This window comes from Raphanus sativus, chromosome 6, assembly GCF_000801105.2.
Source record: "Raphanus sativus cultivar WK10039 chromosome 6, ASM80110v3, whole genome shotgun sequence".
In the NCBI taxonomy this organism is placed as follows: domain Eukaryota; kingdom Viridiplantae; phylum Streptophyta; class Magnoliopsida; order Brassicales; family Brassicaceae; genus Raphanus; species Raphanus sativus.
In genome coordinates, this window is record NC_079516.1 from 10,809,114 (window position 1) to 10,827,170 (window position 18,057).

The 18,057-nt window shown below is 32.4% G+C and overlaps 3 protein-coding genes across 3 annotated transcripts; all 3 read right to left on the reverse strand.

Moving 5' to 3' along the window:
* Positions 1 to 1,517: 1,517 nt before the first annotated feature.
* On the reverse strand, positions 1,518 to 2,746 carry LOC108809661 (two-pore potassium channel 1). Its single transcript, XM_056986926.1, has 3 exons — positions 2,734 to 2,746; positions 1,990 to 2,677; positions 1,518 to 1,912 (listed from the first exon to the last, which is right to left on the reverse strand). The coding sequence occupies exons 1-3, from the start codon at positions 2,744 to 2,746 to the stop codon at positions 1,759 to 1,761; spliced, it is 855 nt and encodes a 284-aa protein (XP_056842906.1). The 3' UTR covers positions 1,518 to 1,758.
* On the reverse strand, positions 2,684 to 4,372 carry LOC130496599 (uncharacterized). Its single transcript, XM_056988798.1, has 2 exons — positions 4,308 to 4,372; positions 2,684 to 4,159 (listed from the first exon to the last, which is right to left on the reverse strand). Exon 2 carries the CDS (start codon positions 3,495 to 3,497, stop codon positions 2,874 to 2,876), a length of 624 nt encoding a protein of 207 aa, XP_056844778.1. The 5' UTR covers positions 3,498 to 4,159; positions 4,308 to 4,372; the 3' UTR covers positions 2,684 to 2,873.
* Positions 4,373 to 13,033: 8,661 nt separating this feature from the next.
* Positions 13,034 to 16,811, reverse strand: LOC108806482 (amino acid permease 1). The gene is made up of 6 exons (XM_018578617.2): positions 16,338 to 16,811; positions 15,113 to 15,206; positions 14,759 to 14,973; positions 14,386 to 14,528; positions 13,678 to 13,905; positions 13,034 to 13,584 (listed from the first exon to the last, which is right to left on the reverse strand). Exons 1-6 carry the CDS (start codon positions 16,681 to 16,683, stop codon positions 13,156 to 13,158), a joined length of 1,455 nt encoding a protein of 484 aa, XP_018434119.1. The 5' UTR covers positions 16,684 to 16,811; the 3' UTR covers positions 13,034 to 13,155.
* Between the last annotated feature and the right edge of the window lie 1,246 nt (positions 16,812 to 18,057).

An 18,057-nucleotide genomic window follows, 5' to 3' on the forward strand; every position in this document is an offset into this window, starting at 1 on the left:
ATAATTCTGAATCCCTTGCTATCGCTAGCTATGGCTTCAACTCTGGTTCACTCCCAATCAGGTACATTGGCCTTCTGCACATGAGCCGGAAACTTCTAATCTTAGATTATGATCCTCTGTTTCAAAAACTAATCTCCAGGTTCCGAAGCTGGGCAGTGAAGTCACTAACCTTGCTGGAATACTATTGCTCCTGCGTACCGTGGTAACAAGAACTGTCAATTTCTGGATCTCGACATTCATGCTGCCAAAAGGGTGCATCCAGAAAATTGATTCGCTATGTTACAGGTTCCTCTGGTCAGGTAATATTGATGATTATAAATCAGCAAAATAGCTTGGACAACTTGTTTTTTATCTAAAGATGAAGGTGGCTTTGGGACTAAGAAGCTTCTCGGTTTGGAATAGAGTGTTGTTACTACTTTATTTCATCTTCTTATTATTCTCGGGAAGTAACTCTCTTTGAGTTTCTGGTATGATGTATGGACACCGATGGGTTAGCTACTGCAGTACATCGGCCCTTCTGGACCTAGGGACCTGCGGATTCCCCTTTCGACCACTGTCTCAGAAGCTTGCAATTCAAACGTCTGGCTGGTTGCTCAACCACGTAGTCAAGCAGCTCCGGACGTTCATATCCACCTTACCACACTTGATCTGCATCTCTCTGAGACTCCTGACGAGTATGAATGGAGAGTTGAAGGAACCACATTCTCAGCCTACTCTTCTGCAGCTACATGGGAATGCTTGTGACCGAGATCAGAGAAGAAACCTTGGGTTGATTGTGTATGGTTCAAAGGTTTTGTTCCTAAAATTGCTTTTAATATGTGGATTGCAAACGCTGACATGTTGCTGACTAGAGTGAGGCTCTTTTCGTGGGGACTTCAAATTCCTACAACTTGAGGTAACACTGAAACAAGGGATCACTTGCTACGAACTTTCACATTCAGTCGGAAGGTTTGGCAGCACGTTCTCATTCGGCTAAACCCGCCACTTCTTCCCTTTCGTGACTGGAATGAACTGCTCTCCTGGATCAGATCTTCAGTGGCTCAAATTCCTATCATTCTCCAAAAGGTAACTGTCCAGTCAACTGTTTATCATATGTGGAAGTAGATAAACAATGTGTATCACAACAACAACATCATTGGACCAGTAGTGATTGTGAGGATGATATATAGAAAAGTCATGGATATAATCTTGGCAAAGAAGGTTATGAAGCAATTTCTAAACTTCTTATCAAGTTGGATAATATAATCTGTAGGCTTTTTCGCATATTTGCTCTATCTTATTTTCTTTTCCTTTTTTGTTAAGATTTTGCTTAGAACAAATATGTGAAATCTGAAGATCATTAATATGATATTAGCATTCTTAGCAAAAAAAATAGGAACATCATTAATATGATATTAAATAAACTTTTCGAGTATTCCCTAGATTTTGCTTTTTGTAAAATCTGAAATCATTAATATGATATTAGCATTCTTAGCAAAAAGAAATAAAAATAAAGGAGCATAACATCAATGGAAAAATCAGAGCTTAATATTGGATCAATAACAAGATTCATCTTGCATAAACAAAGTACTTGTGTAAACTCATATACACAGTATATATGTAAACTATAAACTTACATCAAGTAACAATAAAAAACTGAGAGTGTGACATTACATTAAAACATACACAGACCCAAAACTGTAAATTCTTTTTGCTTTTTGTTTGGTCGTGTGCAGGTATAATATTTAATAACTAAACGAAGTATGCTTACCTTTGTATCTAAGACGTGGTTTGAGCTAGAATGAGATCAGAATTCGTCAGAGTTCCCGAATCATCGTAATCGAGTTGCTCAAACTCTTGCAATATCCCATCAATATCTTCCTCATCAATCTTCCCCATTTCTTTCAGTTTATATAATATAAACTCCGCAGCTCTGCATAGCAAAAAACACACACAAAGATAAGAAAAAGCTAAATGAACCAAGATAAGATAATTTGTCTGATGTCTCACACGATGACTCCATCTCCATCAAGATCAGCTGCTTCGAGATCATTGTTTGTGATTCTCCGTGTTAAAACCCATTTCACTAACTCTCTCTGTTTGGTTTCTGCATTTAGCTCAGCTACATAGAGTAAAAACTGAGCCAAACATATAGTACTCGTCAAGATCCAGAACACAGCGAAAAGACGTCCGGTTCCAGAGTTAAAGCTCCTATCGCCATAACCCAATGTTGTAACGGTGGAACAAACACAGTAGAAAGCTTCAATAACCGGCATTTTCTCAAACATTACGAGGAAAATCGTACCGACAAGTACGAGAATTACAAGGACCAGAAATGTGACATAGCATTTGTGTCTCAACTTAGTATGCAACTCCTTGAGAATTTCTGTTGGACCAACTGTTTTGCGCAAATCGAAAGCCTTACCAAGCAAAGTCTCTTGCCTCTCCACTAAGTAATCTGCTGCTCGACTTAAAAGGTGACCCACGAGGACCATTCCCGAAAAGACAAACGCACAAGCAAGTAGCCTTGAGGTTGAACTACTAGGGACAAGATCACCATATCCAACGGTTGTCATTGTTACAACACAGAAATAGACGGCATCTAGCACACCGTTGGTCTTATGACCGGATATCTGGTTTCTAACGAGGTAGAAACTGATAGGTCTCAAAGACTTAAAAACAAAAACACAAAAGCTTACTGCAATTTTCTCTTTATCTCATTCACTAAGACTCACGTTTCTTTAATACACGGACACAATAACCACATAACTGCCAACTAACGTATTGAACAAGTAAGTGGGAGACACTACGCCACTACGCCACTAGGCCACTTCTCTATATCCTCTTTGGCTAAATTGACACTGGTTTAATCTGGTTATGATCTTATCAATACTTCACCCTCCAAAGAACCTTGTCCTCAAGGTTCTTGAACCTCGTCCACGATCGAATGGCCGTTTTCTATTGATACAATCTCCGCATGCTAGAGACAAGACGACCTCCACACGACTACAAAGCACATGTGATGAAAGTTGTAACCTCCACTGCAAGAAACAAGATCGAGGTAGAAGACCATGTTCCGGAGGATTTGAAGACGTAACTTCAGTTCTTGGCTTAGACGAGTTAGATCGGCTATGCACTCTTTGTTTTTTGGTCTGAGCAGTGGGATGTTGGCGTCTAGTTTGAATCGGCCGAGCTTGTTGGTGTTTACGTGACGTTGCAGATCGTTTGAATGGTGAAGTCGCATGTCGACGAGATTCCTCACGAACCTGCGTATCCCTTGCTACCTCCACAATTTGTTTAGCCGGTTGGGTTGATCTCTTCACCCTTCTTACCGTCTTTGCCGTCTCCCTCTCCATCTTCCACGTCCTCATCTTCTTACTCCAACTAGCTGCCTGATCCTCCCAATATTGTGCCATCTTCTTGAGCTCATCACGAAAAGCAACAAACTCCTTCTCCATGGCTGCTAGCAAAACCACCATTGATGGCTCACGAAAAAGAGCATAACACTCTTCATTCATGGTTTGTAAAGTATGGATTTGATACCACAAGTGTGGTCCGGATCAAAACCAAAATTTGCTTTGATGCCAATTAAGGTCCCTCTTCAAAGCTAAGAGATTTTGCTCTGATACCAAATGATAGGTCTCAAAGACTTAAAAACAAAAACACAAAAGCTTACTGCAATTTTCTCTTTATCTCATTCACTAAGACTCACGTTTCTTTAATACACGGACACAATAACCACATAACTGCCAACTAACGTATTGAACAAGTAAGTGGGAGACCACTACGCCACTACGCCACTAGGCCACTTCTCTATATCCTCTTTGGCTAAATTGACACTGGTTTAATCTGGTTATGATCTTATCAGAAACAGAGTGTACCAATGGTTAGGTATAAAACAAAGAACATGATCACTTCCTTGAGATTCGGGTTTAGATCCCTGAACATTGGGATTATACTCCGATGAGGAGGGTGGTTCGTCGGTTTGACATCTTCATCATTATTGTACATACAATCACCACGAGGAGCGCTTCTACAACGACGTAATCTTCTTTTTCTTGAAGAAGTTAATGAGTTTTGGTTCAAGTCTTGATCCATGGGATCTAACTGCTCCCTAGATAACAATGGAGCTGAATGGTTCGACATTCTTTAATCAAACCAAATACTGTAATTCTGATATCTGCAGATTAATTAAATCTCTTGTCAGTTCTTGATTTTAAAGCAAAAGACGCAGATAACATAGTCACTAAAGCAATAATGAGTGTCAAACCAGACCAAATATTATAAAATTCGAACAGAATCTTCACGGATGAAAAAGTGAGACTTACCAATTCGCCTCAGTGCTTATTTTCTAGTTTCTTTTTCTTTCTTTCTATTTTATGTTTTGTTTTTTCCTTTACTTTTTATATATACGAATTTTCTGAACCTATGGTTTATAATCTCTTTGGTGCCCTTCCAAATAAATTTCAATTATTAAATACTAAAATATTCATTTAATATTTATGTATTTTGTGAATAATTATATTTTGTAGCTATCCCCTAGTCTATATTTGAGAAGTGATTTGCCACATGTCTTCTCTACAATCGTTTCACACAAAAAATTGTGACATGGCTATTAAGATTGATGACATGTCATATGGTTAAATATGACATTGACAATTACATTTAATGATGATATATATTTTTGGAAATATTTTTAGAATATAGCAATAACTCATATATTACATTTAATATTGATTTGTATTTTTGGTAAACTTTGTAGAATATTGTAATAACTCATAAATCATCACTAAAATAAATATATTCAAATATGACATTTTGGATTTCGAAATATTATATAATTTTACTTTTATAATTATAAAAATTTTATTATCTAAAATTTTCTAAATTTTCTGATTTTTAGAAAAAAAAATTAAATAGTAATATCATTAGTTTCTTTTAGGTATCTAAAAATTATATAATGATATTTAGTTTTAGTTTTTTGATAACTATACAATTTTATATGATAATAATTTTGTACAAGTTGATTTAACCAAATGAAATAAATAATTTATTTATCTAAGATTTTAACTTTATATATATACATATATATATTATTAAATATAATTTAAAATAGAAAACATTTTCTCTTAATTTTATGCTTAATTAGTGATATATTATATTAATTGTTGATCAAAATAATAAATATATAATACTAATATATTACATTTTAAAATATAAAATTTAACTTTTTAAAAATTCATCACTACACATGGTGTAGGAAAACACCTAGATTAATAATTGTGACATGGCTTACTAAAATTTATGACATGTCTTATAGATTAATATGACATGGACAATTATATTTAATGTTAATTTATATTTTGGTAAACTTTTTAAAATATGGTAATAACTCATATATTACATTTATTGTCAATTTATATTTTTGGATTTTGTTAAAAATATGGTAATAACTCATAAATCATTATTAAAATAAATATATTTAATTATGGAATTTCAAATTCGAAATATCTTTTAAATTAAAAATATTTTTAAAATATATAAATATTTTTAGAAAATTATAAAAAATAAATCATAAAATAAAATTAAATTGTAAAATCATTAGTTTTTTATATATATATCTACAGATTTTATAAATATTGTTTAATTTTAATTTTTAATAATTATGCAATTTTACATATTTATTTAATATATTTAATTAAAATAAATAGATAGAAAAATCTACCTAAGATTATAATTTTAAATATATACATGCGCATTCTTAAATATAATTCAAAATAAAAAATTGTTTTTATATTAATTTTAATGTTCAGTTAAATCCAATTTATATTAAAATATTGATAAGAAAAAAAAAATTATAATATTAATAAAAAATTAAATATAATTTATATTTATCTATTAAAAATATTTTAAAATTATTTTAATGCACATGGTGCAGGAAAACACCTAGTAAATGTAACAAAATTGCAGTAAAATTAACATTTGTGACGATTTTTTTTCAACTAGAATTTATTTGACTTTTTTACTTTTAGTATAACTTATAACCACAACTGGGCTAAATAATTTTATCTGGATACTTGAACCCGAATCTTAACTCAATCCAAAATTTCTAAACCGAAATCCAAATTAAAATAGCAAAATACTCAAATGAGTTTTGATACGAGAATGTCCGCATATCCAAACCCAATCATTAATATATATCTGATGCCGGAAATTTATCCGAAGTACCCGAACATCACATATTTTTTTTATCACAATAAGAGTACAAAGAATAATCTTAGTACGAATCCGCGAAGGACGAGTTTCTGGTGTCTATCCAATGAGGCACCGACGTGTTAACACATACGAGAAAACACGGTTCCTTACTCGAGCTTGTCTTGCAAGGAAGTTTGCTTGAGTATTGCTGGATCTGGGTTGGTATACCACTCTTTCGCCCTGATAGGACGCCCACAGAACTTGAAATTCATTGAGCTCAGCTACAAAAGCTGGCCAATCTTCCGGATTTGCAATCATTTTTACTAACTCTTGAGAGTCAGGAACATCACATATTTACTTTGTTAATTCAGAGTTTTATATTTAATGATATCTATTTACCACTATATCTATACTATTAAAGCAGGATCCTATTGTGCTTTTTACCTAAATCTGCCCTTTCTTTAATTAACATTGCTTAATTCATTAAGGGCAATCAAGTAATATTAATAACACATTTTTATTAAGTCATTTTTTGGATCCAGTCCACTGCCCACATCATCTCTCTTGGGCCATTTGGCCCGATTAAGAAATCAGACCCAATTCTTATTTTTTCTCCAAATTTAAATAATTTATTTTCAACCATTCTTAATATTTTGTGTAGTGAACAAAAAAATAATAACTTAATTATTATGTTTTTTCTTTTTAATATAATTTAAGCATTCATAAAAAAAAATTGAATCTTTTCATTGAAAAGTATAAATCTTTATTAAAAGTATATATTTTTTTATTAAAAAATTAACCACATAATAAAATTAATATATCAGAGTTATACCAACTTAATTCATTAAAAAATAAAGTTTAATTTTCTAAACATAAATACTCATTACACCTGGACGTTCGGATATCCATTCGGGTACGGATCAGTTCTTTCGGATATCGAGTTTTTCGGGTTTTGAAATTAAACCCCATTCGGGTTTTGAAATTAAACCCCATTCGGATATTATAAAATTTCGGGTCGGATTCGAGTCGGGTCTTTCCGGGTCCGGGTGGGTTCGGTTCTCATGCACAAGAACCTGCAAAATAACCAAATAACCAAAGTATCTAACGGGTTCGGTTATTTGTACTCAAAGTAACCAAAGTATCTGATTAGGTTCAAATTTTTGTATCCAAATTATTCAAAAGTAACCAAAATATACATTTTATACAGTTTTTTGGGTAAACTTTTATCCAAACTATCATATTTTATCCAAAAATACTCAAAAGTACCGAAAATAACTACTATAGTTAACTTATAATATTAATTTAAAAATTAAAATAATTATAAATATAATTATAACATATATTTTTAGATATATTTCGGATATCTTCGGGTACTCATTTGGTTCTCGGTTTGGGTCGGATTCGAGACCGGTTTTTCGGATATAGCAATTTAGAACTCATTCGGATATTTACCCCGGGTCTGATCGGATTCGGGATCCTGATTTTCGGGTCGGTTTCGGGTTGGTTCTTCGGGTCCGAATATTGTGCTCTGGCCTATACTCTTTTAAAATGTAACATGATAAAGAAAAATAAAAAAGCTTAAATCTTTTATAAAAAAACAAATATATAAAAATATGACATTTACTAAATATTTGTCAATTTTAAAAAAAATAAAGGAAAATAAACCCGCGCTTTAAAATCTAGTAAGATCTTATGAATATATCCATGGGATCTAATCTAACTGCTCCCAATATAACAATGGAGCTGAAAGGTTCGACCTTCTATAATCAAATCAAATACTGTAATTTCTGATATCTGCATATTAATTAAAGAAAATTTGTCAAAATGGAATAAAAATTCAGTATGTTCGTCTTTTTGTATAAAATTATTTTTGTCCATTTTTTTTTTCTTTTTACCATTTTCATTTCTTAAATTTAATGAAATAAATATTTTTATTAATAAAAATTTATAAAATATAAACAATTGATAAAACACTCATGTAGACAAACTGATATATTTTTTAGTTGAAAATATTGATAAATAATTTTTTAAGTTACGTTCTATTAAAAGTAGATTTCTTCTTCTACAAAAAATAGGTTAGTAGAAATCTAATTCCAGATTAAACAAATTCATATACTTTATTTAGAATAAATTCTAATAAAATTCTAAATATAGGAAATATGAATTCTACTAATTCTAAAGATAACTACTTTTCTGGTAAATGCAGTTTCTACTAATATGAATTCTACTAATTCTAAAGATAACTACTTTCCTCGTGAATGCAGTTTCTATTTTTATGATGTATTCTAAAATTCCTAAAATGCGAAATCTAGATACTACTCAAACGGCTATATGAGGTAGAATCTGCTTATAAAACTTTTGTCTTGGTTCTACATTGTGTAGAAAGTGTCTTCTACGGAAAAAAAATCTGATTTTTGCAAAAATTTAAGAAGTTTCCGTTAAGAAAACATTCTAAAAACATTCTAAGAATATTTGTAATGTTTTAGCTTCCTAAAACGTGCATATTTGGTCATAAAAATATTTTAAAAATATTTGTTATCTCAGTACTTGTCAGAACGTTAAAACATATATTTTTGATCTTCTGATATATTTACAAACACATACACATACACCACACACACACACACACACACACATATATATATATACATATATTTGATTTTAAATTTTTTATATATCTATATATTTTTATTAATATATTTATTCATAGAATTATTTGCACATCACCAATTTTATATATCACGAAGAATATATAAATATTATTTCTCATGCTATGCATGAGAATATTTTATTTTTAATTAACATTATTTATATTAAAAATAATAATTGAATTTAAGTATATAAATATAATAAATATAATTATATTAAATATATTTATATAAGTGTTACTCATTATAACTGTTTAAAGTATAAACTTATCTATCAAATATGATTAAACATCTAAAATATTTAACAAAACGTTAAGATATTTAAATAATTTGTAACATAATTAGCATACACTAAAATGTTTTGAATATAGACTAAAAGTTTTAGTGGATATCTTGAAAATTTCTGTTTGTAATTTTAAATGTACAATTTATAAAACAGTCGTGTTTTAACTACAACTCAGCCGAATTATTCAGAAATCACACCGCCGATGTTTAAGTCAGTCGTAACATGTGTACTTAACTCAGCCGTTATCGCATAAATCAGCAGCCATAAACGGCTGACTTATCTTCTTAACTCAGCCGCATTCTCTTAAGTCAGCCGCGTTCTTTGATTCAGCCACAACGTAATACTAACTCAGCTGTAACGACGCATGTTGCACTTTACGGCTGACTTAATGAAAACACAGAATCAATATGGTTCTAGTCAATTGTCTTAAAAAAAAAATTTCATCTTTATCTTTTTTTGTAATTTCTTATAGTCAATTAATTACACATCATATTTATAAATTTTAAGCATTTTTTCGTTTATCGTTTTGATCTTTAAAATTTTTATATCTCATAAATATTTCAGATTTATTTTTATAAATTCAAGTTTTACACATAAATAAATAAATTTAACCAAAATATGTTTTTAAAGGTACATGAAGACATAATTACTACAAAATTTTAAATATTACAACAACACTAATAGTTGGTAAATTTACTCCGGAATCTCCAAAATCTCCAAAATATTATCCAAATAAATTTCGTGTAACCAAAGATGGAGCATTACGAAAATAATTTCATGGAATAATATGGTATTTCAGTTTATAATTTTATATTTAGTGTAAGATCTTATTAATTAACATCGATGTAGTTTTTTTTATGTGCTAATTATTTATAATTTTTTATAGATTTATAATAGTTATGAAAAATATAAGGAATATAAAGTAATTGCGAATAATTTTAAAGTTAGGTTTAAAGTTTTGCTTTTGGAGAAAAATCTTTGAAATTTAAAATATAGAGTTCTGCAAATTTTAAAATGAAAAAATATTTTTGGAAATGCTCTAAGAGCATCTCCAAAAGACACTCTATAACTTCATATTTGAAGTTTTTTGTTCTCCAAAAGGAAACTTCAAAACTTCAAATTTGAAGTTTTTAGTAATGAAACTTCAAATATAGAGTGTTACTACTTAAAACTTCAAATTTGAAGTTTCACATTTTCATTTGCATTTTGGTCCTTACAATTACATATTACATTTTATGATTCTTAGATATTTTGTTGTTTATCATTTTAATCTTTAAAAAATTATATCTTTAATATTTCATATTTATTTTCATAAATTTTAGTTTTACGCATAAACTAAATATAAACCTTAAAATAAGAAGTTTTAAGGTTTAAAAACATCTTTAGACTTCAAATGATGAAGTTTAAAAACATCTTTAAACTTCAAATATGATATTTTGCAAGCTTTAAAATATAGTGTATTTTTCTTGTAGTTTAATATTTAGTTATGTATTTATATTTATAATTTATATATTTACTGTAAGATTTTATTAATTAATATGTGATATTTATATATATGTGCTCGTTATTTATAAGTTTATGGATTTATATTAATTATAATAAATATAGAGACCATATAGTAAAATACAAATAATTTTGAAATTTGGTTTGAAGTTTTACTTTTGGAGAAGAACACATTGAAACTTCAAATTTAGATTTTTATAAACTCTAAAATAGAGAATCTTTTTAGAGATGCTCTAAGTATCTTCTTCTCATACCGGCCTTTATGATTCATTGTCTCCAGGTTCTTAAACACATGTAAAGTAATAATTCTTTTCTGCTAAGTATACACTATAATATGTGGAAACTTCACAAAAATAAAATTTTGAAATTTTATTAAATATTTTGGTTATGCCGAAAATATCCGAACCCGACTCGATATGTAATATTACTTAAAAGGATTCTAAATCTATATACCGATCAGAAAGCTTGTAACATCCGATCCAAACCCAAACGGATATCCAAACGCTCATGTCTAACCACAACTTACAAGACACTAATGTGGTACCACCACATGTCCAATTTAATACTTACATGCCACATGCATAGTTATTTCATTCTCTCGTAATCAATAGGGGATCCCTAATCAATAGTAGAACTACCCATTTACAATTATTTCTTTGTCATTGAATAATATGATGTATCACAATTTCTATGAGTCAATTAAATCTGGACAAAATTCCAAGGACTTAGAAAACACACTCTATTAATAAAATTTGTATATTTTTACTTTCTATACTATATTTTCGTCGTCTCATCTAAATTAACAATTGGTATTATAGTGAGTCACCTAAATTATTGGTGAGATCATAAAAATGAGGACGAAATTTTTTCAAGAAGTACGAAAAAGTGATTGAAAATTGATGAAGATGACTTGATGAGTTTTCTTCCTTGGTTTGGAAGATGATAATCTTCGAGTTAGTTTTTTAATATGATGTGATTTATAAGGAGAGATTGAAGACATGGTTTTCAAACCAGTTATGATGATTACATATGCATAGTCAAAAAGAGGAGATCTAAGATGCAATTTGTTGAGATATTTTGTATTAATTTGTGAAGTACTATATGAGGTAATAAAGACGTATGATACGAAGATGAAGCTGAATGGGAATTCATGTTTTATGATGAATTTGGCTTGATAAACTTGGTAAAGGAAAAAAAAAATGTGTGATGACAAAAGACGTTTTCTATAAAACAAAACAGAGTTTGCTTGAATATGAAGTTTTCCATTAAAGAAGCAGGAGACACGACCTTTACTGAAGTGCCACTTCACCGAGTCACGAGCCTCTATGTCACCCACAAAAGAAGCAGGAGACATGACCTTCGCTGTTCTAGCTCGGTACGTCTAGGCACACTTGGTGGATTGGAATTCGAGATTAGAGAAACTGGAGACCCTTGTCCAAAAGAACGTTGTTCCTTGTTCCTCTTGGTAATCAGGATCGAAACCAATGACGAGTCGACACGACCTCTTTCCCTTGAGTTGACCCAGCAGTCCGAAACGTCGCTCCCCTCGACATACATCTGGTCAATCGATCAGTTGAAGCCAAATTAGTCGAAGCAATCACACGACCTCCTGAAGAAATATATAAGAGATGTAGCTAATTCATTAAAACCAAATATAATGCAGAAAAAGATTTGAAAAAAAAAGAAGAAAAAGAATAACTTGCGGTTAAAGCTCAACCCGGAATAGCCAAACTGGCGATCGAAGTGATGGAGCTCGACCTTCTCCCCAAGGGAAGCTCAAGCACGGCCTGAACTCATTCATGGTCAAAAGACAGCCAATAAGGTCGGCCTCCGCGAAGAGTCTCGATAAGCCCTCGGAGATCATCAGTCATAGGTGAGCTCCCTAAAAGAACTAAAAAAGGAAAAGAAAATGAAAGAGGGATCAGAATCATCAGGTGCGCGGTTCTAGAGATAAAACGAGGTCGGCCAACAAAACTCACCAACGTATAAGAAATCAAAATTTCCCACAGCCGCCTGATTAAATTTGAAGACGAAGAAGTGTTTCCTCTTATTTATCATCACGATACGGGATCCATTCCACGATCTGGCGACTAGGCCGAGTTACTCCACTTTATTAAATACAGCTGACAGAGCTCTTCGAGACCAAACAACAGTCTTTCCTCTCGAGCCCTGACCGATAATGTCAAGAAGTGTCTTAAAAAATTCGAACACATCTGAGTAAATGACAAGCCCAGTTCTGAAAGTATGTCGAGAACTGGTTCCAGAATCGGAAAAGTTGGGCCACAATCCTTGAAGTAGTGACGTAGGCTCCGCAATATCCTCCTTCCTTAACAGCAATCCTTGAAGTATGTGACGTAGGTTCCGCAATATCAAATTTGCAAAGATCCGTATAGCTCACATGTAATGGATTGACAGTGGTGGATACAGAGAAATATATGTAGCTTTTCCAGCAGTAAAAGCATTTTCATTTGGACTTAGATACCAAATATATAGTTACAAAGAAAGACCAAACTACTACATAACTTTATTTTTAGTCTGAAACTCTCATTCGTGGATAGTTCGAAAAGGCTTGTATGTCTTGACACTACCTACCAGTCCTGCGATGGATCCAGCAGCAGCTAAGAGCGAGACGATCAAGCAGACCCAGCACAACATTTTCAGCCCAATCCATCTAGGAGAGTACTTCTGAGCCTTAGTCTGTGCAATGTGCATCTCCACGGGGAAATAAACCGTTAAAGGCCAGAAAGAAGCTGCACCGATAAGACCCAAGATCGCATTGAAGAAAGGGAATATCATAGCTACCACAGTGGTTATAACCACGTAAGCTGTCCTCCACACCAATCTGAAGAGGCTGATGTTGAGTTTTCCAAGGAAAGGTACGTTTACTGAATACTCAGAAGTGATGAACTTGTTGTCAGGCCAGTTTCTATTGCATCTCTTCTCAACAAACTGGAAGATCGGCTGCGCAAACACCTACAAAAATATGGTTCTTATGTCATTAGCTAAACAGAGAGAATGTGCAAAAAAAAAAAAATATATGTTTTGTTTTGTGGTTTTAAGTTTTACCTGATAAGCACCGATAAGGTGGACAGCAATGCAAGCATTCGCAAAGTCGATGAGCCAAAAGGGCTCGTAAAACCCGAAATCTGTGAGGAGATCTCCTGGTGCTTTGTTTCCAAATGCAGCATAGCCAAGACAACCACATAAGATGTAGAAGAAAGTGGTGGTTGATACTCCCACAAGGCTTGCTCTTTTCATAGCTTTGTTCTCTGCTGGGCTAGATTTCAATGTATCCTGCAAAAAGTATCAACTTTCACCGGTTAGTGTACGTAAATCCACACTTTAATCCAGTTTTGTCGCATGTCTTTAACTTAATCTTATTAGGCCATCAATATCAGTCGACATATACTCTATGTTACCAAATACCGTAACATATTAAAAAGTGAAAACTACTATCATTAAGAGACAACAACAATGAGTAGTGATGTCAAATCAATAAGCTAACCTCAGTTGATAAGAATTATTATATCATTGTTTGCTGTGGAGAAGAGGTTGACAATGTCTTTGAATATGACATTTTGTCATTAATAGGCACATGTTAATGTTATACCCCAAGCTAAAAGACAGGTTCTCTTCTTTTTTACTCTTTTGAATAAGCAAATAAAAAGTGGTCCAGAAAGAATCGATTGTCATTGTCAATAATCTCTAACCACAATTCTATCAAGAGGTTCATATTCGAAGATAACAAGATTATATCTGATATAAAAAACTTGCCTGAATCTCGATGAGAACGGTTGCGTAGGCATATGCAAACGCAATGTCCCCTACCGCTTGGAACGATCTCCATATCTTCTGAGCCGCAGTCACATCAACTCCTACCACCGTGCCTGTCATATTCGTCTTACCCACTTTCCCACCTTTTCATATTGTAATATATTAACCGTTAGTTAATTAAAAAATCGCTATATATAGAGAGATTTCATCTACTAAGAATGGGACCAATTGGTCTATCTAGCTACAACTACTGATATAGGTACTTCGAAAATACAATTTGTTGACTAAGATGGTATTTGTAACTTTACTACTATCTTTCAAAAAAAAAAAAAAAACTTTGCTACTAATTCAATCTTTAAAGAATCTTATGTACCTGCGACCGTCGCAATGGCTAGGCCAATCCCAATAGTTGCGTAAGTGAAGGACATCACCGCAGCTATAAGGGAGAGAAAAGAGAGCTTGTGGAAGTTCGGGATCTGGCTAAGAATTATCTGAATGATCCCGAAAACTGCCATATATGGATAATTCGATATGGTACAGTCTGCCTCGTGCCCTTTCTCGTGGAAACAGTTTGCTTTCCCGACCGCTCTGCGCAAACACCATACCACAACCACATTAATATTTTTTCACAACTTGTAAACATACATTTAATCACCGTTATGACAAGAACAATGCATTTACTAACGGTTAAGTTAATAATCATACTATTCATGCATCGCTGACTTACACCAAGCTAATGGAAGCAGTGATGGTGTAACCAACAGTGATCCCTATTAGATTCCCATACTGTGCCACTCCACAAAGTTGCACTTTCCTACCACCTGCCAAATTACAATAATTGCAAAGTATTATATATAGTCTATTTATAACTTATTACGTCTGTTTCATAAAGCAAACACAAAACACTCCACGGAACTATATATAATACTCCATCAACATCCAAAACCAACAATAGTTCTAATACTACCAAAACAGTTCGCCTCTTATGGTAAGATATTCTTTAATTTACGGTTTCCTGGGGTTACACCATTTTGGATCATTATAAAAGTACACGTTTTGAATTAACTAGTATATATTTATAATCTGTTGAAGATATATTATTGGTGACTTAAGAAAAGCTGCAGCCTAATTAATTATTTCAACAACATATGTATAATTAGAAATTAAGGACGGGTACCGACGTTAAGATTAAAGTCATCAATGTTTTACGTAAGTTAAATATGTACTTCTAAATTCACAAGTATTTTCTGTAAAACCAAAATTGCAGGGAATGTAGCAAACACTAGTAACAATTCATTTACAAGGTCTCGAATTTATAATTGAGCAAGACAACATCGACACTGTGAATTCAAAGAAATACTATAAAATCTAAAAATCTATGTACTTCATTTAAAATTTGATCACACGCACAACCAATTGGACGCACATGCTTTGATTTTTAACAAGATATCAAGGATATATCATCTCTATGATTCCTGTTTGACAAAAAAAATCTCTATGATTCCTCTCAAATTTTATAATTAACATCCACAATTTTATGAACCCTTTATCACTTTTATGATAAATTCATGAGAACACCAGTTTTTATTTTATTTCGAATTGATGGGAAAACATAACTGCCGGTAATAGTTCCAATTAACTTTTATACTATTATCTTCGTTTAAAGTTTTTATTCTAACCACAATATTTTTTCCGACAAGCATCATCCTAACTAAATACCACACAGTCAGTATCTACTTGATGAAACAGAATATTTAAAAACAAAAAAAACTGAACAATGTCTTGAAGAAAACTATTTCCTTCACTAATAGTCTAATACTGAAAATTTTGTATCTAAAAAAGCACCTTTTTAATTAAAATAGTAAAGTTGGTGTAAAAAGTATCAATTTTTTCAAATCTACTATACAAAAAAAGGTAAATATAGAGAAGAAAAGAGAACCGAAAAAACATACCAAGGTAAGAACGAACAACGTCCATGTAAGTGTAATTTCGTTTTCCGGTGACAGGATCCGGCGCACGGTAGCAATCAGCGAGCATCGTGGAAGTGAAATAAGTGATAAAAGAGAAAATGACCAAAATCAAAGTCCCTGCGATCCAACCAAGCTGAGCTATCGCCCATGCCAACGACAAAACTCCGGAGCCTATAACCGCCGTGATAATATGCGCACTCGCAGTAAGCCACGTCCCTGTCCTCTTCTCTCGTCCATCATCATCAACGTTCTTTGTGGGATCAGACACGTCGTAGACGTCGCCGGATTCCGCCGCGGGGGGATCGCGTTCGGTGTTGAAACTCTTCATGTTGAGAGAAGTGAGAGAGAGGGATGAGAAACAGAGAGCAAAGAGGTGGACAAAGAGAAAGAAGATAAGTAAACGGGTGTCAGAGAGAGTAAATGAAGGAGTCTGATTATAGTCAACAGATTTGTGTTTACATAATATCATTTTTATAGACATACAATATGTATGCGTATATATAACGTTATGCATATATAATATATTAGCATATATGCCAACCAGACGTATACGTAAATACGTGTCCAATTTCAACTATTATTTTCTGTATAAATGTTTTTAATATTTTTAATATGGCTTGGGATGTGTGAGCCTTTGGCTAAACTCTGAGCCTACTTTTTGTGGTCATCTAGAAATTTCATATCCATAGCTCATACATAGCCAGAGGACGAAAAAAACAAGCCTCGGAAACTTAAGCTAACATAATATTAGGATTCTCTAGAGACAAAACCCTCACATAAGAAAACAGATAAAATTACAAAGATAATCCGCTAAAATCTCCAAATCAAACGAGTTTATAATCCAAACATAAATCAAAGCAAGCAGATTAAGCTTTAAGCAATAGATACGTTTGAAAAAAAAGATACAACTCAGCCAAGAACAAAAAAAAAATCATTCACGTTTTATTCATAAGCAGATCCGAGAAATATCAAGATGTCCACAGCTAACCATCAGTAAAGTGATCCTCCATAGCAGACAAGATTTGAGAGCAAAATTCCAAAGCTTCATATCCGGCCAGACAGAGAAGCTTTGGAAAGACCAGAGACCTCGACCAGATCCGAATAAAAGTTTCTAGCTATAGGAGCAATTGATCTCACTTAATATCAACGATGTACAAAAAGGAGAAGGTGATAGATCGAAAATAGAGGAAACCCGAACATGTCATCACTGTATCACGAGAGTGCATGCAAAGACCTGATGATCATCAAAAAAGATCTAGGACGAGAAACGAAGATCAAAGCGTTGGCAGAAAATCAACCTGATGATCCAAGGATCCGGCGCTACAAGCAACACGTCGAAGAATATCTGATCTGAGAAAACTAATCCTTAGAAAAGTTAGTTTCATCTTACAAGAGGAAGAAGATTCAAGGTTTGAGAACAGAAACTATATTCCAATTTTAATCTTGTTATTCTATGGGAGACAAAATTTTGTTTTTTTTTGTTTTTGTTTTGAATGAATGTTAAATTTTATTCATGCAAAAAACATATTTACATCAGGTGCAACTGTTTAAGAATCACAAAATTTTGTTTATGTATTAATGATGAACAAAAAAGTTTTTTTTTTGTAAAATGTTAAATTATTATACCAAGATTTTCAATTTTTACAGAACAACTTAGAAACAAAGTAGCAGAATGCAGAAATTAATCTAAACAGAACATCTA